The sequence below is a fragment of the Ursus americanus genome, chromosome 21 (assembly GCF_024610735.1).
Source record: "Ursus americanus isolate L20-20 chromosome 21, mUrsAme1.1.p, whole genome shotgun sequence".
NCBI classification, from domain to species: domain Eukaryota; kingdom Metazoa; phylum Chordata; class Mammalia; order Carnivora; family Ursidae; genus Ursus; species Ursus americanus.
This window is the reverse complement of record NC_142147.1, coordinates 14,214,351-14,242,075: the sequence shown is the minus strand read 5'-3', so window position 1 is coordinate 14,242,075 and position 27,725 is coordinate 14,214,351. Positions and strand designations below refer to the sequence as shown.

General features: G+C 53.1%; 2 protein-coding genes across 4 annotated transcripts; one reads left to right on the top strand and one right to left on the bottom strand.

The window, feature by feature from the left end:
- Positions 1-180: 180 nt before the first annotated feature.
- PLLP (plasmolipin) lies at positions 181-18,687 on the top strand. The gene is made up of 4 exons (XM_045806854.2): positions 181-447; positions 13,857-14,030; positions 16,183-16,305; positions 17,562-18,687. Exons 1-4 carry the CDS (start codon positions 313-315, stop codon positions 17,676-17,678), a joined length of 549 nt encoding a protein of 182 aa, XP_045662810.1. The 5' UTR covers positions 181-312; the 3' UTR covers positions 17,679-18,687.
- ARL2BP (ARF like GTPase 2 binding protein) lies at positions 16,947-27,725 on the bottom strand. 3 transcript variants are annotated; one of them, XM_087870457.1, is made up of 7 exons: positions 27,388-27,725; positions 26,980-27,163; positions 26,589-26,650; positions 24,708-24,814; positions 23,295-23,380; positions 22,979-23,075; positions 16,947-20,166 (listed from the first exon to the last, which is right to left on the bottom strand). In XM_087870457.1, exons 2-7 carry the CDS (start codon positions 26,982-26,984, stop codon positions 20,029-20,031), a joined length of 495 nt encoding a protein of 164 aa, XP_087726583.1. In that variant the 5' UTR covers positions 26,985-27,163; positions 27,388-27,725; the 3' UTR covers positions 16,947-20,028. The 3 variants fall into 3 exon arrangements, with proteins under 3 accessions (XP_087726583.1, XP_087726582.1, XP_045662811.1); XM_087870456.1 differs by lacking the exon at positions 26,980-27,163 and having other exon boundaries at positions 27,388-27,724; XM_045806855.2 differs by lacking the exons at positions 16,947-20,166; positions 26,980-27,163 and adding an exon at positions 20,771-22,213 and having other exon boundaries at positions 27,388-27,717.

Below are 27,725 nucleotides of genomic sequence, written 5' to 3'. Positions count from 1 at the left end.
GAGCCATCTCACTAACCGCGGCCTCAGTTTCCCCGTCTGGAAAGTGGACGCGGCCACGAATGGCTCGCGGGAGGGGGGGACCGGCCGGCGGCCAGCGGAGGGTTAAAGGGGCGGGTCCCGCTGCGGGGCCGGGGGCGGGGCCGGGGCTCGGCCGCACCTGGCGGCAGGCGGCTCCCCGCCCCGACGCCGCGCGTAGCGCCGGGAGCCGCCGCGGGAGCCGGAGCCCCCGGGGAGGAGCGGCTGAGCAGCCGGCACCCACCGCGGGAGGGGCGGCGGCGGCGGGAGCGACGTCGGAAGGCGAGCGGAGCCGCCATGGCCGAGTTCCCGTCGAAAGTGAGCACGCGGACCAGCAGCCCCGCGCAGGGCGCCGGCACCTCGGTCTCCGTGCTGCGTCCGGACCTGGGCTTCGTGCGCTCCAGCCTCGGTGCGCTCATGCTGCTGCAGCTGGTGAGCGCGCGCGGGGCCGCGGGGCCGGAGTGGGGGGCGGCCGGGCCGGGAGGGCTCGGGGCTGCCTCGTTTGCTCCAAGTACACCCTCACCTTAGGCTCGGACGCGCCGCGCCTGTCCCCGGGTGCCTCCTGGACGTACGCCCCCGAGACCACCCTGGAGCCCTCTCACCTCGAGACGTCCCCGTTGCCGTCCCTGCGAGCACCCGTGTTCAGAGTGCCCACTCTCGCGCGCCCCATCATCCCCCGAGGTGGTCACTGGAGGCCAGCCAGAGGAGCGCTCACAGACGCACAATCGCTGCGCACAATCCGCGCTGTCTCTCGGCGTTTCTGTCTCTCTCTGCCAGGACAATGTCCCCAGCCCTCCCGGACACCCAGCCTGAGTGAAGCTAAGTCCACTCTAAGCGGCTCCGCGTGGCCGAGCCCCAGAACGCTCCTTTTCTAATCGGGAGTGCGCCTCCGTTCCGGCGCAGACTTTAGGCGCGGCGCTGTGGGCTCCCGCGCAGGGACCGGGCTTTTCTGGCTTCCACTGGGTGCCCTACCGGGTTCCAGCCGGTTTGACCGGCCCTTCGGGGTCGAGATACCGCGCCCAGCGCAGGCGGGAGGGATTTGTGGGAAGCCAGAGGCAAGGCTCCGATGCCTCCCAGACCCTGTGCAGACCCCCAGCAGAGTCGGACTGATGGGGACACCCCTCTCCCCACACTCCGGTTTCAGGCCTGGCGGTGTTCCCTGTCTTCTCACAGTACCCTCTGGTGGATCAGGAAACTGGGTGGCTGCCCCTGTGGGAGGCTTCCCCCAGCAGCTGAGGGTCCAGAGGACTAAGGTGGAACTGGAGGTGGGCCAGGATCCATTTTCTTTTTGGGCATCTCCGCCGTGCCTCTGCTGCCTGATCCTGGCTTGACTGCCAGGCTGGAAGGCCGGGTGGTCTGAGACCCCCCACCCAGCTGTGAGCGCCCGCCTCCACCTGGGTCAGTGATAGCTCTGTTTCGGGATTTCACAAATCTCTCTCTGGGGGACCCCCCACCCCCACCCCAGCCTCAGACTCTCTTGGAGGGGTTTGTTTAAAATGTAGATTCTTGATCCCCACCCCCAGAAAAAATGTGGAATTGGAATTTGAATTTCAGGAGGTGCAGCCCAGAAACCTACGTTTGTAATCGTCTACCAGAGTTTTTTTGGAGATTCCGGGGTGGGTAAGAGGTCCGGTAGGGGCCTGATTTAAATCTGCAGGTAGGTTTGCCCCCGCGGTGAGCGGCGCTGCTGTGCTGGGCTCCAGGACCGTTGGGAAGGCACCCGGGGAGTGGGAAGGGAGCCTCAGGCCCTGGGCTGAAAGGGCAGAGGAGAGGGGAATGAATTTGGAGTCCAGGGAGGTTCGTGGAGGAGGCGCAGCTTTTGACTTCACTGAACTCTGGCAGAAGAAGGGCAGTGGTGTTCAGAGTGGGGGGTGCTGTGTGAGGCAAGGCTTGGGGATGGGCGAGTGGAAAGGAAGTTGCGGGGATCAGATGGTTGAAGCTGAGGGCCTTGAGTGCCCGGGGAGGGATGGGAATCTTGTTCTCTTGGCAGCCTCGGGGTTTTGCAATAACAGAGAGATCTCAGCTGGGCTCTGCGGAGGGCAGTGGGGGTGGAACCTTAGGCTTGTCTCCTGGTTGATGGGACCTGAGCACCAACTGCTTTTCCATTTGAACAGTGAGAACTGGAGTTGAGAGGAAGAGGGCCCTGCTGTGCCTGCTGGGACCTGGGTAGATCCCTCTGGAGGAGGCTGCTGTTTCTGATGGGGGTCCCTGTGGGCTCAGCAGCCCAGTCCTGAATATCTGGGTCCCATTGCACAGATACCAACCCTGGCGTCTACACAGGGTGTAGGACGTGCCAGCAGGCCTTGCTTGGCACTTGGGTCTCCAAATGCTGAGGGACGGGGTGTGAGTGGGGTGGCCTTCCTTTGCCCCCATCCCCTGCAGTGCTTTTGGGGCTGGGGCTGGGGGATGAGGGTCTCCCATCAGAGTTCTGAAGACCTGCACCTTTTAGTGCCCTAACCAGCCTACTTGTGGGAGAAGCTGTTTCCTGAGCTGTTTCTCTGGCCACAGACAGTTCTAGTGGACAGCTTCCTGGTTCCATAGGGGTCTTTACCCCAACAGGCACCACTGTCTGCTGGGAAGCCATAAAAGCTCCCACCATTCAGGTGCGAACTAGGCTCAGGGTTCTTTGGCAAGGGCTTTCTGTTCTCTTATTCTTCCCATTTTGTAGGTGAGGAAACCAAGACTCAGAGTTCAGTTCTTTGCCCAGGATCTCAGAGTAATAGAACTGGGATCTAAGCCCTGGGTGGTCTGACTTTTCTGGCCCATGCTCTTAATTACCACATTCAGTTGTGCTCCCACAGGGCCCAGGGAGTGGTGCTTTTGAGGGAGTGATGGAGTGTTGTCCCTCCCAACCCCCCCAAAGGCCCAGCACCTACTCTCCAAGGGCTCTTGGTCTCAGGGAGGTACACAGAGAATGAACTTTCTGTGAAGGGATCAGAGAAGGCTGCATGGAGGAGGCAGTAAATGGGAAGATAAAAGTTAATTTTCCTTTGTTTCCCAAAGGATTTGGTGAAGGGTTCTAGATGTGGTGGGAGGAGGGCTGTGGGGTAAGCAGAAAGGCCCCAGATTCTTGGGAAGGAGATGGGCTCTTTGGTATTAAATGTGTCCTGAAGAACCAACTTCAGTGTTCACTGATTTATCACCCCCTGACCCCATCTGGTTCCAGAAAGAACATTAGATGAAAAGTGATATTTAGCTACGTACAACAGGAGTTAAAGTCATATATTTCTAAAAGCTGGTGGTGTGTGTGTAGGAGGGGGAAGGATTGACTTAAGGAGAGACAGAAAAAGATCATTGTACCAGGAATCTATAGCACATTTAAGGCTGTTGATTCTTTGTCGAGTTTCCTAGCAGCCTAGGCAAAAAGGGAAACATGATGAGTTTATGCAGATAGCATCTAAAAAGCAAGCAGGCAAGTTTGATTTAGAGACAACTCTTTTGGTCCTAAAAATCTGGAGGTTTTGATGCTGCAGATCTTTGTGAGGCTAGGGGGTGGAAGGAATCTTGTGGAAGGTGTGGTTCACTGGTGCTTACAGGGAGAAAGATTATCTTACCTGGGCTTACTGATGAGCAGAGAGAGCGAGGAACTTGTAAAAGGTCACACGGGGTAGAGTGGCAGTCAGAATTTGCACTCAGATTCGAAGCCTGGCTCTAGATATGCTTCCTGGTTTTTTTTTGTTTGTTTGTTTTTTGTTTTTTGTTTTTGGCAGGGGGTGCGGGCTCCTGGGGTGCTTTGGAGGGGAAAGAAAGGAGACTCATCAGGGGCCCAGGGCCACTAGGGAAGGCTTCCTGACAGAAGTGGGCTTCGAAGGGTTTAGTTACAAGGAAGGGAGTAGTAAGAAGGAGGTTCTGAACAGGTGAACCTCAGAAGAGCTTGCTCAAAAGCCCTGCAGTCAGAAGGCATCCCCGAGGCCTCGGGCGTAGAAGCCCCTAAAAATGGTCTTTGGCAACCAGGCCATCAGTGTTTGGCACCTTCTATTCTTCCTTTTTTCCGGACCTCCTGGGATTGGGGTGGCCACACAATTCCCATTTTGCAGGTGAATGAACAGGTATCAGCAGCTTCACCTGCCAGTAAGTAGATCACCGTGGTCCGTGGGTGACGCAGAGAGCATTGGTGGAAGCGCTGGCCTGAAAGCGGAGAGCCTTGGTTCAAGTCCTGGCTGCCCCTTCCTGGCTGTGTGATCTTGTACCCTCCCTAATGTCCCAGAGGATCGGTTTCCCTGTCAGTAAAATAGTGATGGTGGGGTAGTGAAGAATGTGGAAGATGGTGCTGTAAAGGGCTTAGTGCAGCTTGTGTTGGAATGAAGGGTAGTTAGGATTCACAGAGCCATGGAATTGTAGGGTTCTTAATGCTTGCTCCCAGACATCCCTCGAGCTTGTATGCTTCCAGGGACGGGGAGCTCACTCTTTGTCAAGGCTACCTGCACCATCCTTGTGAATTTGGGAATATTAAAAAGTTCTTCCTTGCACTGATCCTGGCTCTGTCCCCAGCCTCAGCAAGATCCTCATTCCTCTCCCGGTGGGGGGTCAGGGCAAGGCCTGCATCACCTCTGTCCTCCAGGAAGAGGCTGCTGGGAGGAGGTTGTTGGGGTCTCCGAGGTGTGAGCAGAGCTCAGGCCTGTCAGAAGTGCAATGCTGGGGCCTCCCAGGGCGCTTCTCAGCCCTGAGCTGCGTGGGTTCAGTCTCCTGGGTGCAGCATGCCGGGCCTGCAGGCTGGCCATCCACCTCCCGTGCCCAGAGGAAACCAGTGCTTTGTCTGGTTAGCTCCACCCACACACCCCACTGGTTGTGGCCAGGAGGGAGTTGAGTGTTTGGAATAAATATGTGAACACATTCTCCTTACAAAATGAAAACCTTTTACAGATAAGGCCAGAGTTATTCTTGGATCGCTTGCCCCTCTCCCCAAGGGGACCCCTGTTGGGAGTTGCCAGTTCTTTTTTCTGTGCATTGTAAAAAACGGGGATGGTTTTATTCCGTCTCCTTTGTTCAGCAAGTTGCTTTTCTTACACCCAAGGCACCTGAGAGCTCTTCTGTTATACAGAGCTGTGTCCCTCCCTGTTAACCGTTTCAGAGCATGCCCTATTGTCACTGTCGTCCCTGTTCACGTAGCCCTTTCTCTACTGATGGGCCCATTTAAAAAAATTGTTGTATTCCTTGAGAAAATCACACAGGCACATGGCGAAACAGTCCAACAATACAAAGGGAAATTAATGCAAGTGTCTCTCTCCTCCCTGACCAGTCCCCGGAGGCAGCCACCTCTAGGAAGGCAGCATTCCATGCTGAGTCTAAGCATTTTTCTGCACATAACCCCTGTCCTCACTTAAAAACCACAGATGGGAACACTCTGTGCATGTGCCCTGCCTGCTTTCCCCCCTTGACAGCGCGCACTGCGCTGGGTGTGTCTTTCTCTAATCCTTCCTGTTCTGAATTTCTTTAATAGGTAATATATTTACTACGGTTCAGAATAAAACAGCCTGGGAAAGAGCGGGCTGAAAAATCTCTGTCCCTTCCGGTCAGAGTTGCCCCGCCTGAGTCCGCTCTGGTTTCCCAGGTTCCATTTCAGACTCATAAGGAGAGAAATACGCACATGGCCAGAGAGTCCCACCTCTCCCCACTTTACCCAAGGGGTATAGTCTCTCCATCCACATCCTTCTGTGCCTGCCCCTTTTTCTTTTTCTTTTTTTTTAAGATTTCATTTATTTATTTGCCAGAGAGAGAGACAGCCAGCGAGAGAGGGAACACAAGCAGGGGTAGTGGGAGAGGAAGAAGCAGGCTCCCAGCAGAGGAGCCTGATGTGGGGCTCGATCCCAGGACTCTGGGATCATGCCCTGAGCCTAAGGCAGGCACTTGAAGACTGAGCCGCCCAGGCGCACCGCCCCTTTTTCATGTAAAAATGCGTCTTGGTGGGCTTCCTGTCTCCGTGCATAGAGCGCGATCGCTTCTGTCTTAGGGCTTCGCAGCGGTCCATTGTGTGGCTGCCGTAGGACTGGCATGGCCTGTCCCTTTGTGGACCGACACCTGGGGTTCCCACTCTTGCTGTTGCACATCCTGTTGCAGTGAATGAGCCCACACAAGCCACTGAGCCCATCTGTACAGTACATTTCCAGAGGTGGGACTGCTGGCTACGGGTATGTGTGTTCGTGATTTTGATAGAGCTTGCCTCACGCCCGACAGAGGGGTCACCGTCCGTGAATCTGCACCTGTGCCTGTGCCCCTCCCATCGCTCGGGGTCGTAGCGTTTTGTGTTCCCTTATGAGCGAGGTTGGCCTTGGAAAAACACATGGAAGAGCTGTTTGCATCTCGTTGTCTGTCTGTACTCTTTCTCCATTCTGTGGAGTCCTAAGTCTGTCTTATCAATTGCGAGGACCTCCAGATGATTTGCAGATCTTTTTTCCTAGTGTTGTTTCTGACTTTGCTCATGGGTTTTTTTTTTTATGCTACACAGACTTCTGGTTTTTTGTTTTGTTTTCTAATTTCCCATCAGCATTTTATTTATCTATTTTAAAAGATTTTATTTATTTATTTATTTATTGTCAGAGCACAAGCAGGGGGAGCTGCAGGCAGAGGGAGAAGCAGGCTCCCTGCTGAGCAAGCAGCCCGATGTGGGGCTCAATCCCAGGACCCCGGGATCATGACCTGAGCCAAAGGCAGACGCTTACCTGACAGAGCCACCCAGGTGTCCCTTATTTATTTTTTAATTGAAGCATAGTTGACATGCACTGTTACAGTGAATTATGCTACATTTGTACAGTGACATATCATGCAGTTCCTGCAAAGATAATGTCTTACCCCTCAGGGAAAACAGGAAGGCAGCTGTCTATGTAATGATGGACAGCCTCCGGGCTGTATGGTTAAGTGGAAAAGGCAAGGTGCAAAACTGTGTGTAGAATACTGTCATGTGTATGGGAGAAATACAGAGAGACTATATAGAGACACACCTGTTGAAAGAGTGTGTGCGTGTGTGCACGTGCGTGTGTGTGCAGTCCCTGGAGAGATGCACAAGAAACCCCTCTTGGTTGTCCCTGGGGAAGAAACAGGATCGGGAGGAGGGAGATATGCTAAAAACACCATTTTGTTACCTACCATGTCATACAGATGATGTATTTCAAAAATAATGATATAGCTTATTTAAAAATCTTTCAAATACATGAAACTACAGGTAAACCTATGGTACAGGTAGTTAGTGCTGGTGGCAGAAACCGGGAGGGTGGCCCTTGAAGGCCCTCAGGCTCCGAATGGGGAATAACTCTCCCGTGAACACAGGGCAGCAGGCAGTAGCCTTGAATTCAGCGTGAGGGGCTGGGTGGCCTGGGTGCTTTTCCTAACCAGGCGCACGTGGAAAGAGGCTGCAGAGCCACCCACGTATGGTGGATGGTTGCTGCTTCTGTATGTGTAGCAGGGTCGGGTGTTGGTCACTCCTTGCCAGCTGGTGCGTGGTTGGTGGTGGAATTCAGTGAGGACCAGGCCCTGATTTCCTGCTCATAGACTGTCTTGAGGAGCCACAGGGGCACTGCCCTGGTCCCCATGGCCACCGGGACCTGCATGGTGGGTGGGGAGAGATGAGCTGTTTTTCTTGGCAGCCCAGTGAGCTCGGCCCTCGATATTAAGAGGCCCTTTGGTGTTGGTGTGGCTTCGCCTGTCGTGTTTGCCCAAAGGGGAGAGGCGAGGGTGGCACCCCAGGATCTCACGGGGAGGTTAGGGCAGGAAGGCAAGGGCTAAAGGTTAGGCAGGACTCAGCATACGAGCTGCTAGGCAACCGAAGTTTGGGGTGGGGTGGGGGTCAGACAGGTCATCTGCTGCCCTCTACGAGCTCAGCCAGATGAGGTCACCTGTCCTTGAAGTTGAGATGGGGCAGGGCTTGCTCAGGGTCACCCTCAGCATGAATGCCAGGATCAGAACTAGAGCCAGTGTCTGGGGAAAGAAGTCCAGGGAGTAAGGAAGACCTTCACTTCAGGCTCCCCCCCACCACCCTGTTCCTCATCAGGTGGAGGCCAGGCCTCCCAGGTTTGATGAAGGTCCATGTGCTCCTACAGCCAGCTTTCTCTGGAGGGCCCCCCACCCAACCCCAACGGGGGTTGCTAAGAACAGAAGTTTCTGTCATCCCCTCTGCCCAGGTTTGGAGGTCTGCCCTGCCCCTTCTCTGCTCAGGTCCCCAGGGGAGTGTCCCCACCTGCTGTAATGTGGAGACCCATCCTCCTCTGGGCATCTCCTTCTGCCAGGCCACAGTACTTGGGGATATGCAGAAGGTGGTCTGAGCTTCATGTTGGGAAGATTTTTCTAAAACTCTGAGGGAGACCACAAAGTAACCGTGGTAGCAGTGGGCCCCTCCACATGCAGTGTGCACATGGGCGCCGGAGGTCCTCACTAGGGGGGCTCAGAGGGCTGCTGGGGTAGGTGTGCAGAAATCTCTTCCATCTCTAGGGCTTTAAAATCGCAGTTCTGAGACTCAAGACTGAGGAATAACAAGTAATGTGACAGGCTGCATTTGGGAAGCCTTGCAGGTGAACCTGGCCCTCAGCCAGCATTTCCACCCTCACCTTCCTCCCCGTGACAGCCCAGGCTGGGAGTTGCGCGCGTGTGTGTGTGTGTGTGTGTGTGTGTGCGCGCGCGCGCGTGCCGCATGCCTGTGTGTGTGCAGGGACTTGGCTGCGGGCTCCCTGCCTCACTCCCAGGGTCTGTAAGAGTGCCGGGCACATATCGGGCCCTCAGGAGACTTTGTTCAATGACCAAATGACTGGCTTTGCAGTGAAGGGGAGGCTGAGAGGAGTGAAACCTGTGGCCTATGGTGGTGGAGCTGGGAGGCAGCCCCCAGGACTCCCGAGTGCCCAGGGTATACACCATGGGGATTCCAGGGAGCCTTCCCCCTGCCCCCCTCCAGCCTGCCTCCTCTGCACAGGGAGGGGGTGGTGTGTGGATTTGTTGTGGCCACGCCAGGCGCCCGGAGCCTCTGTCCCCTGCGCCTTTGTCTCCTGTGACACAATGGGTGGCTTTTTGTCCCCATAAAGTCCCTTTCACTGTAGGGAGAAGGGCCAGGGCGGGGGTGGAGGCTGGGCTTGACCAGGCCAAGTTCAGAGTGTCCTCAGCTGCCCAGATGTGTCCTTGTGAGAGGGAACCCCAGAAGGGTTCATGTTGCCCCTGGGCCTCAGTTTCCTGGATTGTGCAGTGGCGAGAAGGGAGTTCTGGTGGCTTTTGGGTAGGCCTGTCCTCACATTGTCTCCCAAACCTTTGGGTTCACGGCCAGCGTTTAAAAAGCTGAAGATTCATGTACGAGTTCAGATTTCTAGTGTCTCTCGAAAAACTGGAAGTCCTGGTTACCCCAGACTGCATTCCCCTGACGCCAGCAGGCTGCTCTCATCTCCATAGTCCCCGCCTGGCCCACCTTGGCCATTTCTGTGACCCGCCTGCCTTGGCTGAGTTTGAGTCCCCAGTGTCAGCCTCCAGGCTCTGAGGTGCTGCCCCTCCTCAAGGCTCCCCATTCTGGGAGATATGCCCCCCCCCATTTCCCTTACAGAGATCCCAATAGCCCTCATATCACACCTGACCACTACAGCTGTTGACTTTTTCCTTCACGCCATTTTACCTGCAATGACACACCTGTGAGGTGACCAGGATGGGTGTACCTGCCCATCCCTCTCCCATGTCAGATGAAGAAACAGACCAGAAAGGTTGGGTGACTCTCCCAAGGTCACACAGCAAATCCACAAGGGTCTGACCCAGCCCAGGAAGTGGAGAGGGATTAGAAGAGTGACCTCGGGCAGGAGAAGACTTAGCTTAGTGCTGGGGCTGGTGGAGTCCCTCCAGTACCAGGGGGAGAGGGCTCTGGGACCCCCTGGGGGAGGGGTGCAATTGAGGAAGGAGTGTCAGGCCCAGACCGAAGGGAGCATTGGAGAGCACTAAGTGGAACCTCTCTGCTCCCATTGTACTGAGGGGAAGACTGAGGTCTGAGGATGAGGGGTTCTCCCCAGAGCCCCTCAGCCTGCGAGGAACAGAAGGAGTGCCCTTCCAGGAGGTGTTCTTGAGCCGAGCTGGGCCAGGCCGGGCTGCCTGTCTGGGGCCTCTCCTTCAGATAAGCCCAGCTGCCTTATCTGAAAGATGGGTGGGGTCCACGCTGGCATGGGGCCCTTAGCTGCGGGCACCGCGCCCGGTACTTAAGTTTAGATACATTCTTTATCTCAGTGAGGCCTCGCACCCCGAGGAACTGCACACACAGTTACTGCTATCTCAGGAACATGGGCAGAGAATGAATTGGAAAACCCACATTCCAGCCTCTCAGGTTGCTAGTGACAGTAGAACGCGTTGATCTGATGCCTTACAATAGTTACTTTCTTTAATCTCAGAATTACCCCATGAGCTAGGCACATTTTGAAGATGAGAACACTGAGGCACAGAGAGGTTCAGCAGCTTGCCCCAGGTCACACAGCTGATAAGTTGGCAGGGCCAGAGCCTGAACCCAGGGAGTTCGATGGCCAACTTTCCATCAAAACTGATGCCAGTATCACAGGGAGGTCAGATTATGACATCCATCTGCTGTCAGAGAGTAGCTACGGAAGACGGATGGGTTTTCTGGGGCTGCCGTAACAAAAATACCACGAATGGGAAGCTTCAAACAGTGGAAATTTATTGTCTCACAGTCCTGGAGGCTAGAAGTTCAAAATCGAGATGTTGGCATAGTCAGTTCCTTCTAGAGGCTCTGACGGAGAATCTGTTCCCTGCCTCTCTCCTAACCTCAATCCTTGCTGTTCTTGCTGCTCACAAGTCCACTTCCCAGCAAGATCTTTCTTGGCCGCTTACCTGAAATTGCACATGACCCCACTGCCCGTCCCTTCTCAGCTGCATTTTTCCCATAGCACTTACCCCGTGGCTCGTGGCTCGCTTGCATTCACCAATGCATTGGGCTTTTGTCTGGGTCCCCTCCGTAGAGTGGGAGCTCTGGGAGAGCGGGGCTGCTTGTTTGGCTCACACAGCAGTAGGTGCTCAATAGATACTTGTTGAATGAATGACCCCAGAGAGGGGCATCCAAGCTGCAAGGCGACTGTGCTGGACAGAGGGGCCTGGAGCAGGCCCTGGAGACAGGTGCCCTTCTACTCTCCACCCTCGGCTACCTACTGCTGTCCCCCTCCCTCTGAAAAGTGGGGTTTACTCTTGTACAGTGGAGCAGAGGGCAAGTCCTCCGGCCCCTTCTTCCGGCTAGAGGACGGGTCCACAGCTGGAGGGAGATGAGGCCACTCAGGCTAGCAGAGGAGTCGGCAAACGTGGGGCCGCCCTGTCCTGAGCGGGGTCTCCCTGGGGCCCCGGGCTGGAGTGCTCTGTTCAGATTCTTGGGGCGGGGGGAGAGTGGGTGGGAAAAACCAGTCTATCTGGTTCTGAGGAAGAGTGGACCTTTCCTTGTTCGAGGGCAGAAACCAAAGCGGCTCCCAGGGCACCGGGCCAGGTTGGCAAAGGCAGGAGGAACCCCAGAAATTCCCGCTGCTTCCCCGGCGGCTTCATCGCTCAGAGGCTGTGCTTGGTGACCTAGAAGCCAGGGCTGGGCTGGAGGGCAGGGCAGAGCCGGGAGACAGCTCAGGTGTCCTCATCTTTCACACATCGCTAAGTAACTCTCAGTAGCCTGGGTTCAAATCCTGCCCTTTACCCCCCTGAGTGACCATGGGCGACCACAGACACATTTCCCTCTGAACTCAGTTTGGAAAATGGGGGAAATATATAGTACCAACCGATGGGGTCATGGGGAAGCCGTGAACCAGCCGTGAACCTCATGGCTTACCCGAGGCCTGGCACAGAGCCGGAGGGCATTCAGTGGTCGTTGCGGCTAAATCTAGGAATAATCATATGGATAATGGGTAGGTGCACATTAGGGTGAACCCGAATTGATCTTCTGTTGATTTTCAGTTCAGTGCATTTTCTAACTCCCTTTTCTGGTGGTTGGAACAGGCCGCACGTTGGTCTGGGGGCCTGTAAGGACCCTGCTTGAAGTGGAAAGATCATTGTCCCTGACGAGTCCAGTTCTCAGCTGGGAGGGTCCTGCACCGTGCTGCTTTGGGGGGTGGTTGTCCTTCAGAGTAGCGGCCTCACCCAGCTCTGGAGGCTTGGCCTCCCTGATACGGCCATCTCGGGCAGGGTGTCTTGAGGATAGGTGGTAAAATGTGGGGGCACAGGGCTGAGACACCCTGGCTCTGGGTCCTCAACGGTAACGGCTCTGCCCCCCGGCTGTGTGCCTGCAGGCAAGGCCCTGCCACCTCGCCAACCTTCCTCACCTGCAAAGTGGGTTGCACAGGCTGCCGCCAGGCCGTTTCTGGTGGGTGGTGGGGAGCGCCGAGGGGGCAGCCCTGAGGCTGGCAGGGTGCCACGTGGGTGGCATCCCTGCGGACTCACCCCGGTGGGTGGGGAGGAGTAGATGCAGAGCTCTGGAGAGAAGGAGCAGATGCCTTTCTTGCCCTCCCCCCACTACTCCCACCATGGGCTGAGAGACCTTTCCCTGGGTGGAGGGGGGCAAGGCCAGCGGCACATTCACCGATTCACTCCCGCTTCCTGTGCAGGGCAGGTTTCTGACCCCCATTTCTCGGATAAGGAAACGGAGGCTCGTTAGCTCTGTGCACATAGGTATTGAGGTACTGTGTGCTGGGCACCGCTGGGCCCTGGAGGTGAGCAGTGACCATGCTCGGATTCCTCACGGGACCTGCGTTCTGGCTGGGAGACTGGAGTTGCCCCAGGGAGCTGCACAGAGAGGGAAAGGTGTTTGCCCAGGGTCCCACAGCGTGGGCAGGGTCGAAGCCCAGCATTAGGCTCCCAGGCCCGGGCTCCACCTCCCACTTCACAGTGGGAAGAAAGCCAACCACACCCTTCCCCGGCTTCTGGTGCAGGAGGGGCAGGAGGAGGAAAAAGGAACGTTGTGCTAGGGATTTCTGGACTCCCAGCCCACTTAGCCAAGGTCATTCCCATCCCGACCGCGCACATGTGGGGGGCTGGGTACGGAACATCCCTTCGATCCTTGGCCGGGGCTCTGGGCAGGAGTGCGCGGCAGATGCCCAGCGCTGGCTGGGCTCCAGGGTGGGCACCTGCTCTCCAGGGGCTGGTGTAGGAGATTTCGGCGAGGGGGACTTTTTGTCTCCAGAACCAGCAGCCAGAGATGGATCTGGCTTCTGAGCCGCTTCTCTGTGATCCGTCTGATGGTTGGCTCATTCTCCGCCTGTGGCAAGGTCCCCTTGTTGCCACAGTGCCTGGATGCCATCCAAGGAAGAAGAGGGACAGCTGCCTTTGTGCATCTTCGTCACCAAAAGAGCTTTTCTCTAAACTCCCCCCACCCCCGCTAGACTGTGCCTCAGTGGGCAGAGCTGAGTCATGCCTAGCTCCAGAGATGCCAAAGCATGCCCTTGTGGAGAAGGGGGGATGCCCCAGCCTCGGGGATCTTGGGCGGCAAGGAAGGGGGTGAAAGCCGTGGAGGAGGCCACGATAGCTCCATGGGACGTGTGCTGGCTGCCTGGATGCAGCTGTGGGTGAGACAGTCATTGTCCTGCCCTCAGGGAACTCAGAAGTCAGGGGAAGGAAACAGAATCCTGGTCCCGGTGTTGGGTGCCTGGGCCGGGGGGGGGGGTGGCAGGCACGAAAAGAAGGTTCTAGAACCCAGACTGGAGGAGCAGGGAAGGTGTCCCATAGTGTGCAGCATTTCAGCTGAGACCCGAAAGGAGGAGTTACCAGGCAAGGGCTTGGTATACAGTAGTATGTAGTAGGAGCCAAATAAATATTTCTTGACTAAAGGAGAAATGTGTCCTGCAGAGGGAGCCCTGTGGCCTCTGGCCAGAGTGGCAGGGGCTCTGGGAGACTCTGGCCATGTCTTGTCCCTCCAGGTGCTGGGGCTGCTGGTGTGGGCCCTGATTGCTGACACCCCGTACCACCTGTACCCAGCCTATGGGTGGGTCATGTTCGTGGCGGTCTTCCTCTGGCTGGTGACAATCGTCTTCTTCATCCTCTACCTGTTTCAGCTGCACATGAAAATGTACATGGTGCCCTGGCCACTGGTGGTGAGTCTGGGTGGGAGCACGGTGTGTGGGGGGCGTTGCTTGCAGACTGGCCCCTCTGCCTCTAAGAGCAACTGTGACAGAGCCACCTTCCTACATGAGAAGTGGCTGGTGGGGGTGGCCCTCAGCCAGCTGCAGAGCCCAGTGGGGGAGGGAGGATCAATGGCCACAAATTAGGGAGGACACAGACTTGGCTGTCTTCAGGGAAGGGAGTAAAAGTGAGGGGTTCTCCTTTTTTTTTTTTCTTTCTTAGATTTTATTTATTTATTTGAGAGAGAGCACAAGCAGGGGGAGCAGCAGGCAGAGGGAGAAGCAGGCTTCCTGCTGATCAGGGAGCCTGATGTGGAACTCGATCCCAGGACCTGAGCCAAAGGCAGACGCCTCACCACAGAGCCACCCAGGCGCCCCATGACGGGCTCTTGAATGGAGAGCCCACTGCTTTTGGAATCTTGAAAGTGAAAAAGTGTTGGGGGTTAGTTGGGATTTGAACCTGTGTTGCAGGGGGTCTGTCAGACTCTGGCAGGCCTGGTCCTGGAGGCTGGGCTGAGCTATCAGGAATTACCCAGGATGAGGCCCCGACAGCCCGGGAGAGGGTGGCCTCCCCGCTTTGTCCAGGTCAGTCTCCTTGGGACACAGAGCTGAGAGCGGCCATAGGAAGTACCCTGGCCAGACATAGAAAGCTTGCTGGGCTTTTTTCTCTGACCCGGAAAACCCCTGCAGCTGGGGTCTGAGGCTTTCAGTGAGCAGCGAGGCAAGAGAGGCACATGATTGTAAGACAAGCAAGGCCGGGACTAGGCGGCATTGTTTGGAATTCAATGACTGTTTAAACTGAGGAAACGTGAGTCATCCTCAAGACAGAACGGGTTTGTTAGATCTTGACATCACTGGCAGGAGCCAGGCGGTGTTTGTGGTGGGCGCTAGGCTTGGAGGGAAGATCCTGGGATGAGGAGGGGATGGCCGGACTTCCTGGCTAGGGTCCAGCCCCTGCCGCATGTCCTAGGAGCCTTGAAGAAAGAAATCTCCCAAGACGGCAGGAGCCTCGGTGTCTCTGAGCACAGATCTGGGGCTCCGGCCACAGCTCTTGTCGGAAGGAGGCTCCTTTCCTGGGCCAAGATAGCAGGGCAGTGTCTCTTAGACTCCTGGGCCTATTAGCAGATAAGGCTTGCATCCAGAGGTGACTGGATTGGGATTGTCAAACTGGCATTTGCTGTGATGGGGGCTACAAGCCCCCTATGGGGCCTGGGCAAGGTGAGTGAGTGAACTAGGTCAAGGAGGGGTTCTGGAGAACCCGTAGCCGTCTGTCCATAGGGAACCACCTCTACCCAGCTCCTACTGTCAGTGGGAGTGCAGGTCCCTTGGTGCCAAATCTTGATATTTTAAGATTGAAAGTTTTATATGAGATCTTTGGGTTTTCCTATGAAATCTCATTTTAGAATGTTGGTAATTTTTAAAAAAATCTATAAATTGAACCAAATGTGCCTGAGGGCCACCAGTTTGCAGTCTCTGCTAAAAGACTGTTTACTGGCTCCAGGGGCCAAGTGTTGGGGAAATGGGACTGGCCTGAATGTCAGCTCCGGGTCCCTTCTGCCAGTCTGGCCCAGAATCCTGCTGGGTCCTCACCCTGGCATTTGACGTGGTGGCCTTGAGCCTAGGATGTGGCCTAAAGGCAGATACAGATTCCTCCCCCTGGGGGCAGAGAGGGATGGGAGGTCTTCCCCTGGGCCAGCCACAGGATCAAGGCCTGCAGTGCCAAGAGGGGAACCCAAGCTTGCATGGAAGAATGTGACCCTGGAATTCTTTAGCTGGTACTCTTAGAAATGGCCTTGGTTTGGTCTCCTGCCATTATGAATGGGGTTTTGCCTTGTGGGGCTGTCACTGCCCCTGACCAGATCACTTCAGGCCTTCCCATCATTTCCCCTCCCCTCTCAGCTTTATGTGTGTCTGTGTTCCCTGCTCAGATGGCCTCTGGGTTAACCCCATGTGGACTGTTGCCCTGAGGAGCGTAGTGGGAAAGACCCATGTATCCATCCCCATCCTTGAGCCCTAACCCCTGTTCTGGATGCCAAGGGGGTGTGCGGGGGGGAACCAAGAGGTTCCACACTTACTGCAAGAGTCTGCCATCTGAAGCCTGCTCTCCCCTCCCCCCACCCCCCAGTTAATGATATTCAACGTGGGCGCCACTGTTCTCTACATCACGGCCTTCATCACCTGCTCTGCTGCCGTGGAGCTGACGTCCCTGAAGGGCACCCGGCCGTATAACCAGCGTGCGGCAGCCTCTGTGAGTATGGCTCCTGGGGCGCCCTTGGCAGTGATGGGAGGGGGCCAGCCCCTGCCATCCCCGAGGCTCCTCCTTCTCAGGGGGGCTCAGGGACCCTGAGCTTTGTCTTCCATAATTAGCAGTAAACCTTGAGGAACCAGACCTCCTGGGAAATACTAAATGGAAGTGTTGGGTTCATGGTTGAACTTTGCTGGCAACCAGGTGCTCCATATTGATTTACAGTCCTGTGCCCTCTTGGAGAATCTGTTAAAAACTGCCCCCCCCCGGTCTTGAAAAGGGCGCACGTAAAACCTTTTGGTTTGAACCATTTGGGGGGATTTACAGCTCTCGCGGGAAGCCCAAACTTAGGCTCCACATCAAGCAGCCCGCGGCATACCAGTGGCCCCATCCATGCCTGTCACGCCTCAGTCCACGGGCCCCTGCACAGACATTTCCTCACTCCCGCAGTGAGGAGGACAGGGACTACCAGTCCCTCTGGACAAACAAGGAAACAGAGGCTCAGAGAGGTGAACACACTGAAGCACAGTCCAGGGTAGGGCAGGCGTGAGACCAGGATGTGGGTTTCCTCAGCCTCCGAATGTGGCCGCAGGGGCTAGTGTCGGGCACCTGTGAACTGATTCCAGAAAATTCCTTGGGTATCCTTTTTTTTTTTTTTTTTTAAGATTTTATTTATTTATTCGACAGAGAGAGAGACAGCCAGCGAGAGAGGGAACACAAGCAGGGGGAGTGGGAGAGGAAGAAGCAGGCTCATAGCGGAAGAGCCTGATGTGGGTCTCGATCCCATAACGCCGGGATCACGCCCTGAGCTGTAGGCAGACGCTTAACCGCTGTGCCACCCAGGCGCCCCTCCTTGGGTATCTTTTGAACGTTGTCTTTTTAAAAGTAAATCCCTGAGGTGTGTCCAAAGGAGCTCCTCGCCCTCGGTCACTCTCAGCACATTGTTCAGTTGCCCGTGTCACAGTCTGACACACCTTGCCTGCGTGGTTAGTCTCGGTTGCCCCCAGCAGCATGTGATGTCGGCACCCCCACAAACACTTGGGAAATGAGCATGTGGCTAATTGGAGTTGGCGTGGGTGCCAGAGCAGCTTGTTCTAGTTAACGGGGGGTGGGGGGTGGGGGTGCTACTCCAGGTTTTACTGTCTGCCTGTCTGAGGCTGGCTGTCTGGCGCTCGTATCTGTCACTCCCCGCCCCCCCCCCCCCCGCCCCGTGCCACGCTGCACACCGACTCAGCTTTGGTGTCTTCTTCGTCTTCCAGTTCTTTTCGTGTGTCGTGATGATTGCCTACGGAGTGAGCGCTTTCTTCAGCTTCCAGGCCTGGCGGGGAGTGGGCAGCAATGCCGCCACCAGTCAGATGGCTGGGGGCTACGCTTAGACCACCTGTGCCGTGGCCCGCCTCGGGGCCGAAGGCTGCAGCCGGGTCCCAGCCTGGGGTGGCCCCCAAGCCCGAGGCCTGAGCCCTCTGTGGAGTCAGCCTGGAAGGGACTGCACTTGCTCTGCTCTGCTTGTCAGACTCGGGCTTACCCAGCACTGCTAAGGAATCAGGATCCTTCCTCTGGTTTGGCCCAAGTCAGCACGCACAGGAGCTGGAAGGAGGCCAGTGGCTGAGACCGCCTGCCCATCCTCCGTATTTAGTGGAAGGTGACAGGGGATACAGGGCTCTCAGTGTCTCTGTTTGTCTTTATAAGACTTCAGTGTCCTAGGTTGGGGCCCAGACTTCTCACCAATGCTAAGTACACTAACAAGGACTCCAGACCTGCAGCCCCTGACCCTCCGTAGAATAAGCCTAACAAGCCACGTGTATTTATCTTAGTCTTTGTTCTGGGACTGCCAAGCAAGTTTTCGAAACCTTAAAACACAATTTTTTTTTCGTAAGTAGGCTCCATGCCCAATGCAGGGCTTGAACTCAACGACCCTGAGATTGAGACCTGAGCTGAGGTCAAGAGTTGGCCACTTAACCCACTGAGCCACTCAGGTGCCCCACCCCCTTAAAACACAATTCTGACTTGACCCTCCCCAAAGCAAAGTCTGCTTCGAGGGAGACCTTTGTGAAAAGAGGGTTCTGATTTCCAACGGCACGGTCTTCCTTTGCTGCATTTCAAATGTACAAGTGATTTCAAACAATCGGTTCGAAGCAGCTTCTCAGTGATGAAATACCCAGCCAGCCTTCCCTCCCTCCCCCCAGCCCTTGTTTGTAATACTCCCTTGGGGTAAAGCTAACCATGCCGACTGCTTCCCTGACACTGTTGATGAGGCACAGGGGACATGAAGGAAGGGAGGGAATCAAGACCTTGCCTGGTAAGTTGTCCTGTGCTTGGTGGTGACTTTGTTGTTTTTTTGTTTTTGTTTTTGTTTTTTTACAAAAATAAAGATGGAAGAACTTATTTGGAAAAGGTGTTGGGTAATCCCGCTTGTACATGCTTATGAATTCCGGGAAGGTTCAGGTAAGGGTTGCAGTGACAGAGGTTCCAAATGCCTGGAAAGGGCAAGTCCAGTTCTGGAGTCGCTCAGCAGCACCTGTGACGTCCTTGACCGGAGGCGGCCTGACCCACTTCCCGTCTGCCCTGCCGAGGACAGCCCCTCCTCATGCCGTGTGTTCCGACAGGTTGAATAGCACCTTTTATTCTCACAAGGGTTTCAGTTGAGCCCTAAATCATGACTGTAGCTTTAGGCTTGTTAGGTCATCTTGCTGGATTCAAGATTGCTCTCCTGTCAGCTCCCTTGAAGGTTTTGTGCAGTTCAGGGAGCATGTCATCAAAGCTGATAGCCACGCTTGATTCGGGAAGCCGGCGCAGACCGCAGAGAGGGGCAGTCCTCCTGAGCGAGCTCGTGCTTTTGCTCCCACAGAGTAACATGCTTTGAATCACCAGCTGAAGGCATTTCTGGGCACCCCTTGGTCCTTTTTTGACAACCCAGGGACAGTCAGAATGTAAACACAGTGGTCTCCCCTTCCCCACGTTTCGCATCCTGCGGTTTCTGTTACTCACGGCCAGCAGTAGTCTGGAAGCAGATCCTCCTCCTGAGAAGGCTAATAGCAAGGTCGAGCTGCGCCCCGGCACCTGCGCCTTTCACTTCCCTTCACCTCTCCTCCTGTAGGCACTGTGTCAGCTCCCATCATCAGAAGAGTACAGGACAGTAAGAGATCTTGAGCGACCACTCTCATTTAACTTCCGTTACAGTATATTGTTAGAATTGTTTTATTGTTCATCTCTTACCATGCCTTTAGGAATTACACTTTTATCATAGGTGGGGGTGTATAGGGAACAACACGGTATAGAGTTTGGTGCTATCCATGATCTCAGGCATCTGCGGGGCGTCCTGGGACAGAGCTCCTGCTGATGGCAGTGTGCAGGCCGCTGTAAAGTTACACAGTTGTGGCAACGACTCCAGCTCGGGGGGGCTGGGGGCGTAGCCAGACACCCACGTCCCAGTCAGTCCGGGACAGGCCCAGTTCGTGCCTGTTCCAAACACGAACGGCATCCCTTTTTACTCTCGTGTCTCAGAAATTGATCAATTTCTAGTCACTCCAGGACTCAACCAGAGAAGAGTTCAATCTTACGGATCAGCCCATTTTCTTTTGAAGCTTAAGAAGAAACAAAATCCTAAGGAAGTCTTCAAGGTTTCTGACCTGCTACAACAGCCTATTGCCTTGCAGATGTCAGTATGCTCACTCGGACTACCTTGTGGTTTAGGCCGGTGCCTCCTGGATCCTTTGACCCCGCAGTTCAGGTGAATATTGCTTCCCACGTGTGAGGAGGCCTCAGCAGTAAGACAGTGCAGCTGTCTCTGAAGCTGGCCAGGATGTTTCTCATTCCCCACCAGCCCTGAGCCCCATCAGAGGTGACACATGAGGACGCAGGTTCCTGTGTGGACAGAGACAGGTTTCTAGTTTGTAGGTTTGTTTTTTTGTTAAGATTTTATTTATTTCAGAGAGAGTGCGCATGCACAAGCATGAGCAGGGGGAGAGGGAGGAGCAGGCTCCTTGCTGAGCAGGGAGCCCAGTGTAGGGCTTGATCCCAGGACCCCGGCATCATGACTTGAGCCGATGGCAGATGCTTAACCTACTGAGCCACCCAGGCGCCCTGCTAGTTTGTTTTATAAGAAATCAGAAAGCCTCTCTGCTAATACTTAGCTACCACAGGCTTACTTGCTTTTTTCCTCTGAGTGGAAAAGAACCATTTGCTTCTGTTCGCATTCATTTTTCATATGTGATTCTATGGACTTGTCCACATCCATTGGCTTTCTCTGCACCAAGCAGACAGACCAACAAGTCTTCATCAAGTACTTCAAACATGCTGGACCTACAGTGCGTAGTCCAATTTAAAAAAAGGGCAAGAAAGGAAAGCAAGGCCAGGAGAGGCAGTATTTGAAAAAGCTGGCTCTGAGAGTGACTTTGGCTTGAAAGACCAAAGTAGTAGTGACCCAACAGCAGCGGCGGCAGTAAAGAAGGGAAGACCCTGTGAAGAATCACGGTTCTTGCAATGTACCTTCAAGTTTACTCAGGGTACAAAAGTATTTAACAAGCGCCACACATCAGTACAGAAAAACACAGTCTATATAGCTCATACTTTAAAACCAGTACAGGTGACTGAAATCAATATAGAGTCTTATTTTTACTTACAAAAAATATAGAAGGTACACACTGGGAATTGAAATACTATGTTCTTTCTTTCTAGAGATGAGACATTTGTGTTTTCTGGTAATTTCTATGAAACATTGTGCTAAATCCAAGCATATAGGTGACCAGTGAAGCTGTCTGCTCTCTCCTACTCATGCTGAGCTAGTTCAGTGGAACACCATCTTGGTAGGGAGATCTTGACAGGAAGGAAGGAACTACAGAGACCCTACCCCAACAGGAAACCTAACAAACTGATTTATACAGAAAGGGTTTTAGCAAACCTGTACAAACACTTAACATGCTGTAAGAAAGGGAGACCTTTGAGCCTACTTCCAGCATAAGCACACACTCGTTGGCACCCAGTAAACCAGGAAGGCCAACGTAGAAAGCATTTTTGCTTTCATAGCACTAACAGCTAAAAAGCACACAGCATATAATACTTTGATCTTTAAGTGGGTAATCATGGAAGCTCCAAGATTATATCCACTAGGTTAGCCTGAGTATTTTTCTATAAAAATATTTTTCTAAAAAATGCATAAGAGAAATCTAGAAACAGACCACATCAGGACCAGCAGAAGACAGTGATGCAGACTGCCAAATGTAAGACAAAGAATTGATTTTCAAATGTAGCTTCAGGCAGGGGACATCTCTGTTGATTCCAACTAGTTGGAATGGAAGGAGCTGCAGAAAGCTCAGCTGGGCGGGCAGCTGGCTTGACTAACAGCCTAGAGACATGTTCCCCCACAGGCAAAAAGCCCATTGAGGCTGCAGGTCTGAGAGTGATGAATACAGAGGGCTCTGAGTACACAAAAAGCCTGGAGGACATGCAAAGCCTACTGAGCCAAAGAGGGCCGGAGATGGCGGGTTCTTCCCAATGCTGCTGACCTACCAACATGAATGCTGGGGAAGGGGCCCTAGGGCAATGCTGGCCTTGCGCTAGCTTGGGAGGAGCCTGATGTAGAGGCCTGAGAAGGGTCTGCTTGGAGAGGAGCGCTAGGATTACTGAACAGGAGAAGGTGCTTCACGACCTTAGGAGGGTCAGATGATTGTCTTCTGACCCATCAATACTTAACATTAATAAGGAGTTGCAGAACAGAGTCTTTCCAACATGTATTCTGTCACATTAGCCACAGCCTCTTCCAGTCAATTGGGCTGGCAACGTCCAAAAAGATCCCATTGTCAGGTGGTGGGACCTAGGGCCGCAGGTCATTCTGGGAAGCTGGCACAGATGATTTGCACAATGAAGTCACCACTAAACCACTGCTTAAGTCCAGTCCCCGGCCTTCTTTTTCCTGTGTGAGAAAAGAAACAATCCTAAAAGGCAAGGAATGGGGTGGGAGGGGGGAAGGAAGGCCTTCTAGGACCCTGTGTCTGGCATGGGGAAGGAGGTGCTGGGCTGGGAGGGTAGGACGCGGGAGCAGACAGGAGAGGTAAGGAGGTTATTTTGCATTCTTGTTCAGCACTGACCCCATCACTCTTTAAAAAGTGTTCTCTCTCTTCACTTCGCTGAAATACATTTTTTCCTATTAAGAACCTGCATTATAGGGGCGCCTGGGTGGCACAGCGGTTAAGCGTCTGCCTTCGGCTCAGGGCGTGATCCCGGCGTGATGGGATCGAGCCCCACATCAGGCTCTTCTGCTATGAGCCTGCTTCTTCCTCTCCCACTCCCCCTGCTTGTGTTCCTTCTCTCGCTGGCTGTCTCTATCTCTGTCGAATAAATAAATAAAATCTTTAAAAAAAAAAAAAAAAAAGAACCTGCATTATAAGAGAGGCGAGGCAATTAGACCTGCTTTTTGGTGTTGTCCTTTTGATTAGTTAGGGTCTATAAGAGGTACGTGGCACCTGTTGCGACATAACATGAGCATGCAGTCCCTCAGTAAGGGTGCTGGGTCCCTGTCGGAGGACAGCAGCTCAGGCTCCTGACACCTTGCTAGCTGCCAGACTGACACTGGCCAGTTGTGGGGAGAAACCTGGCAGCTGGTCTGTCCTTGACAGGTCTACCTAGAACTTTTCTCAGTGGTTCGATGTGGCTTACAAAGCGAGCAAGACTGACTTACTGCTCTGTAGTCCAGAAACATTTCTTTAAAAGCCAGAAAATCTGTAAACGTGAGCAGCATGTCAAATATGTCACCAGCCACTTCATCTTTATGGTGCCTGCAAAAGAAAAGGATGGCCGTTTCACGAAAGACTGAAACAGATTGCGTCTCTTCAAGGTGCCACTAGAGGGTTTTGAGGGCCTCCCACCCCAGGACCTGACCACCGACTGCTCTCAACCTTCACGTTCATGCAATGAAGAAAAAGGAGGGTCTTTTTTCAGAGTGAAGCATGACGCACGGGGAAAAAGGTAAATATACAGAGTCAAGCTCAACTCACTGTAAAGTTGTGGTGAAAGCCGCCATGTTAAATCCAGGAATCCGCTCCAGCAGCTGTTCTTCAATATACTTTTCTACCAAAGAAATCTGTCACAGTGGAAAGGATCTTGGTTTTAGAAGAACAAGTCTGCTTTTCAGAAAGCCTGGCCTCTAGCCCTTTGCAAACATTTCCAAAGAGCCTATTCTATGTGTCAGGCTCCACCCTGAGTGCCGGGGATACCAAAGAACCAAAATACAGCGCCTGTCCTCAGTGAGCATGCGCCCTGGCACGTGGCAGCGCGGCTGCGCGGGGGCATTACACCGTGAGCATGCGCTCTGGCACACGGGAGCGCGGCAGCACGGGGGATTACACCGTGACGAGACGAACACTCAGACATAGGCGGAGGCAGCGGACAACAGGGCTCTCACCCCCCACCCCCATGGCAGGAAGTAAGGAATGAAGTAAGTGGGACCTTCTTCCTTGGGTACATGTAATCTGTGCAAAAAGAATGTACAAAGAAGCATTTTGTTGGAGGTAATCACAGGTTCCTTATAAGCGGAGGCTTGTGTGGAGAAAACGGTCGAGTCTGCCATGTTTCTAAGGTTAAGAAAGTTCTGGAGCTCAAACCTTTGCTCAGACAAGTGGGATCGTCCCAGGAGGTTACTAGAGACCCCAGCACAATGGAAAGACCCAGGGGTCCAGAGTTGAGACTCCTGGGTTCTAGTCATGGTCTCCCCACCAACTAGTTAATGATCTTGGTCTTGGTTTTCACTTCTACCAACAGTCATGCAGTACCTGACTGGATATGTAGTAGAAAAAAATAACAATTGCCCCTTGAACGATAAGGGTTTGAACTGCGTGGCTCCACATATATGTTGGGTTTTTTTTTGTTGTTTTTTGTTTCTGAGAAATATAATACAGGACTGTAATTGTATTTTCCTTATGATTTTAATAACATTTTCTTTTCTCTAGCTTCTTTTACTATAAGAACACAGTATAGGATACCTGTACAAAATATGTGTTTACCAGCTATTTATGTTATTGGTAAGGCTTCCAGTCAACAATTAGATATTAGTAGTTAAGTTTTTGAGGAGTCAGAAGTTATACGGGGAATTTTCGACTGTGCAGGCATCAGGACACCTAGTCCCCACATTGTTTAAGGGTCAACTGTAGTATGTGCAAGTCCAAAGGTCAAAGCATATGAATGCAAGGTATGGTGAACCCATATAACTGAAAACAGGATTATGATCAAGCCATTTTTAAAACAGAAGTTGGACCAAGCAACGGGAGGTGAGAACTAGACCAGATTCTGAACAATTTCTGGCAGGTATTGGTGGCAGCTTCTGAAAGTCTAACAAAGGTCAACATCTTTTGGTTCTAAATTCACATTTTAAAGAACTCCTAATCTCCGGGGAGAGAAACAAAACCACTTACGTATTCGTTAAAAATAGGCGTGTAGGTGAGTTTATTCTCTTCTGTGTCTTCAAACTCCTGATAGTACTTGTCCATGAAATTTCTCTGTAATAACTGGAACTCGTCATCTGAACCACAATAGGAAAATTTTATGGCTTTTCGGTGGAGACTAAAAACCATTCTGACTAACAGCCAGGAATTCTATGCCAGCACAACTGCTTTCTCAGTTGCTGGTCTCCAGGAGAGGGAAAGCTAAATATGTTTTAAGGAAGTGTTCAATAGGACACTGATGTTCAAACAGCCCAATCCAGTCTTTTTATTAATAACAAATATTAATATTTTTTAAACTGTGATAACATATACCTCACATAAAATTCACCATTTTAACCATTTTTGAGTGTGGTTTGGTGGCATTAAGTACATCCCCATTGTTGTGCAACCATTACCACCAGCCTTTGGTCCATTTTAAACACACCCATATAGGGCGGCTTGGGAACTCCTTCACATTCCTTTTCCAAAAAGGAATGGGATGGTCTCTTCTTGTAAAAGGATTTCAGCAGCTGTGGTGGAAAGTGTAGTGATTAAGCATATGGGCTCTGATCCTAGCTCCAGCCGCTTAAATTGTGTGACCTTGGGCACATTTCCTAGTATCTCTAAGCCCCACTTTTGTCAACTAGAAAATGATCAGAGTACCTATCATAAAGGATTGCCAGGTGGAATTTGGATGGGTTCATATAGAGATTAGCTTATAGCAAACACCTAAATGTGAGAGAATAGGGAATTTTAACAAGAGAATATTACTTCTGAAAGTCAAAGGAAAGCTTCACAGATGACCTAGGCTTAGGATAATTACCCTGAGCTTTAAAAAGGCTCCTTTTCCCATGGCACACAGGGTGCCCAAAAAGACAGTACTCAAAAGTATGCCTGAGGGGCGCCTGGGTGGCACAGCGGTTAAGCATCTGCCTTCGGCTCAGGGCGTGATCCTGGCGTTCTGGGATCGAGCCCCACATCAGGCTCCTCTGCTATGAGCCTGCTTCTTCCTCTCCCACTCCCCCTGCTTGTGTTCCCGCTCTCGCTGGCTGTCTCTATCTCTGTCTCTGTCAAATAAATAAATAAAATCTTAAAAAAAAAAAAAAAACTTAAAAAAAAAAAAAGTATGCCTGAGGATTTCCCAGAAACCCTCAGATTCACACAGGACAAGGACTTACTGGTGAAACCTCTGTATTTAGGTGTAAAAGGTGTGAATCTTTTTGGGACCTGAAGATACAAAAGCTTGGGTCAGTAATTTTCAGACTAGACTATTAAACACAGACTATGAAATACCACCAACATAACGGAGTCTTTTTTTGCCTAATTTGAAGAAAACTCAAGACAAAGTTTTTCACTCCCATATTCGTCTTAAACCTTGGTTGGCTGTTACTGCTTATTATACTTATCAGGTCTGTATGCACCAAAATGAATGCACAAAGAGGAACTCAGAACCCAGGAAAATACAGAACCAGCTGAAGTATGGCACTTTATTTTCTTCATGGACACGTGTGCTATGGCTATGATATTATGCTGTTTTATGTCACAAAAACGTTAAAGCTCAAAACTGAAAAATGGAATTCCTCTCTCTGAAATAAAGTATTTCAGTCGCTCCTGAAGTTTTGCCAAGAGGCTCCTAAGGTCTAGAGCCCCCTTACCTGAATAAGTCTGTTCCAGGACCTGAATCTATGGTTTTAGTTGTTAAACAATGGGGGATGTTTGCCTCTAAAATCACAGTAAGGCTTACTTAATATTACTCTGTGCTACATTAAAATTTATACTCAGCTTGCTGTTTTCTCTCAAAATTAACTCTCCAAATCTTAAGGGTCTAAGTACTGAAGAGCACAAGTTAGACTGAGGCTCAAGGAAGCTTACCCATGATAATGTCCTCCAAATATCCAACCACAGCATCAAATTCTGCATCAGAGGCGGAAGAGCTGAAAAATATACCTGGATTAGGTGCTGTCTGAAAGAAATCGCTTTAAAAAAGTATATCAGGGACATTTTCAAACAAGCCTAAAAAAGAACAAAATGAACTTCCCATCACCCAGCTTCAACTATTAAGAATGATTATTGCCTAATATAGCAATTCCAAACAGGAAAACCCATTTTTTGGGATACATTTGTTACATCGAAGTTGAATGGCTCCATTTTCAGAAAACCTGTTAGGACACAAGGAGCGACAAAAGGGACAAATAAAGGGGAGCAGCGGCTCGCAGGGCACATCTTAAGGCTCCTCGCATGTTCGTCCTTCGGGTTTACTCACCGCATCTTCGCTATCACCCCACACCTATCGGCTTGTGAGCGTGAATCTGGCGCCAGCGAGATACTGGCCAGGGGGGCAATCGGATCAGGAGTCCCCAGAAGCGGTGGTGAAGGAGGTGGTGGTGGAGGGTCCTCTGACCCGTGGTCGGCCTCGGCAGCTCAAAGCTGCCAGGTTTTGCTGACGACTAAGGGTTGGAGGCGGGGGGATTGTGATGGAGGCGTTGCTCATCGCGTAACACTCGCCCCGCACTCCCGTCCTCCCGGCGTGAACCCGGCGGTCGCGCAGTTGGCTGAGGGAACTGGGGCGGAGCCTTGGTGGTCCCTCACCCCCATCCCACCCCTCCAGGACACCCGCTTCACAGGGCGGAGGCCCAGGCGAGCGCCGGCAGGGCCGGGCGGCGTCACTCACAAGGACAGAGCGAAGCTCTCTTCCTCTAGGGCGTCCATCGCCGCCGCCGCATCCACCCGCGAGGCGAGCTGGCCCGTCGGCCTCCTACCGCAACCGCGGCCCTGGCCCAGCCTCCGCTCTGCTTCGTAGAGCCCCAACCCGCATCTGGGAGACCTCGCCGCGGACGCAGCAGCCTTGCGTGCGAGGCCCGGGCCTCAGGTTCCCCGACGGCGGCCACACGCCTGTGGGGCCCCTACACCTGGCTAGGCCTCTCAGTGCGCGCCGCTGCCGCTGCGGGGTGCGGGCGTCAGTTACCCACAGTTCGGCGCCGCGCCCCGCCTCCCGTCACCATGGCCACC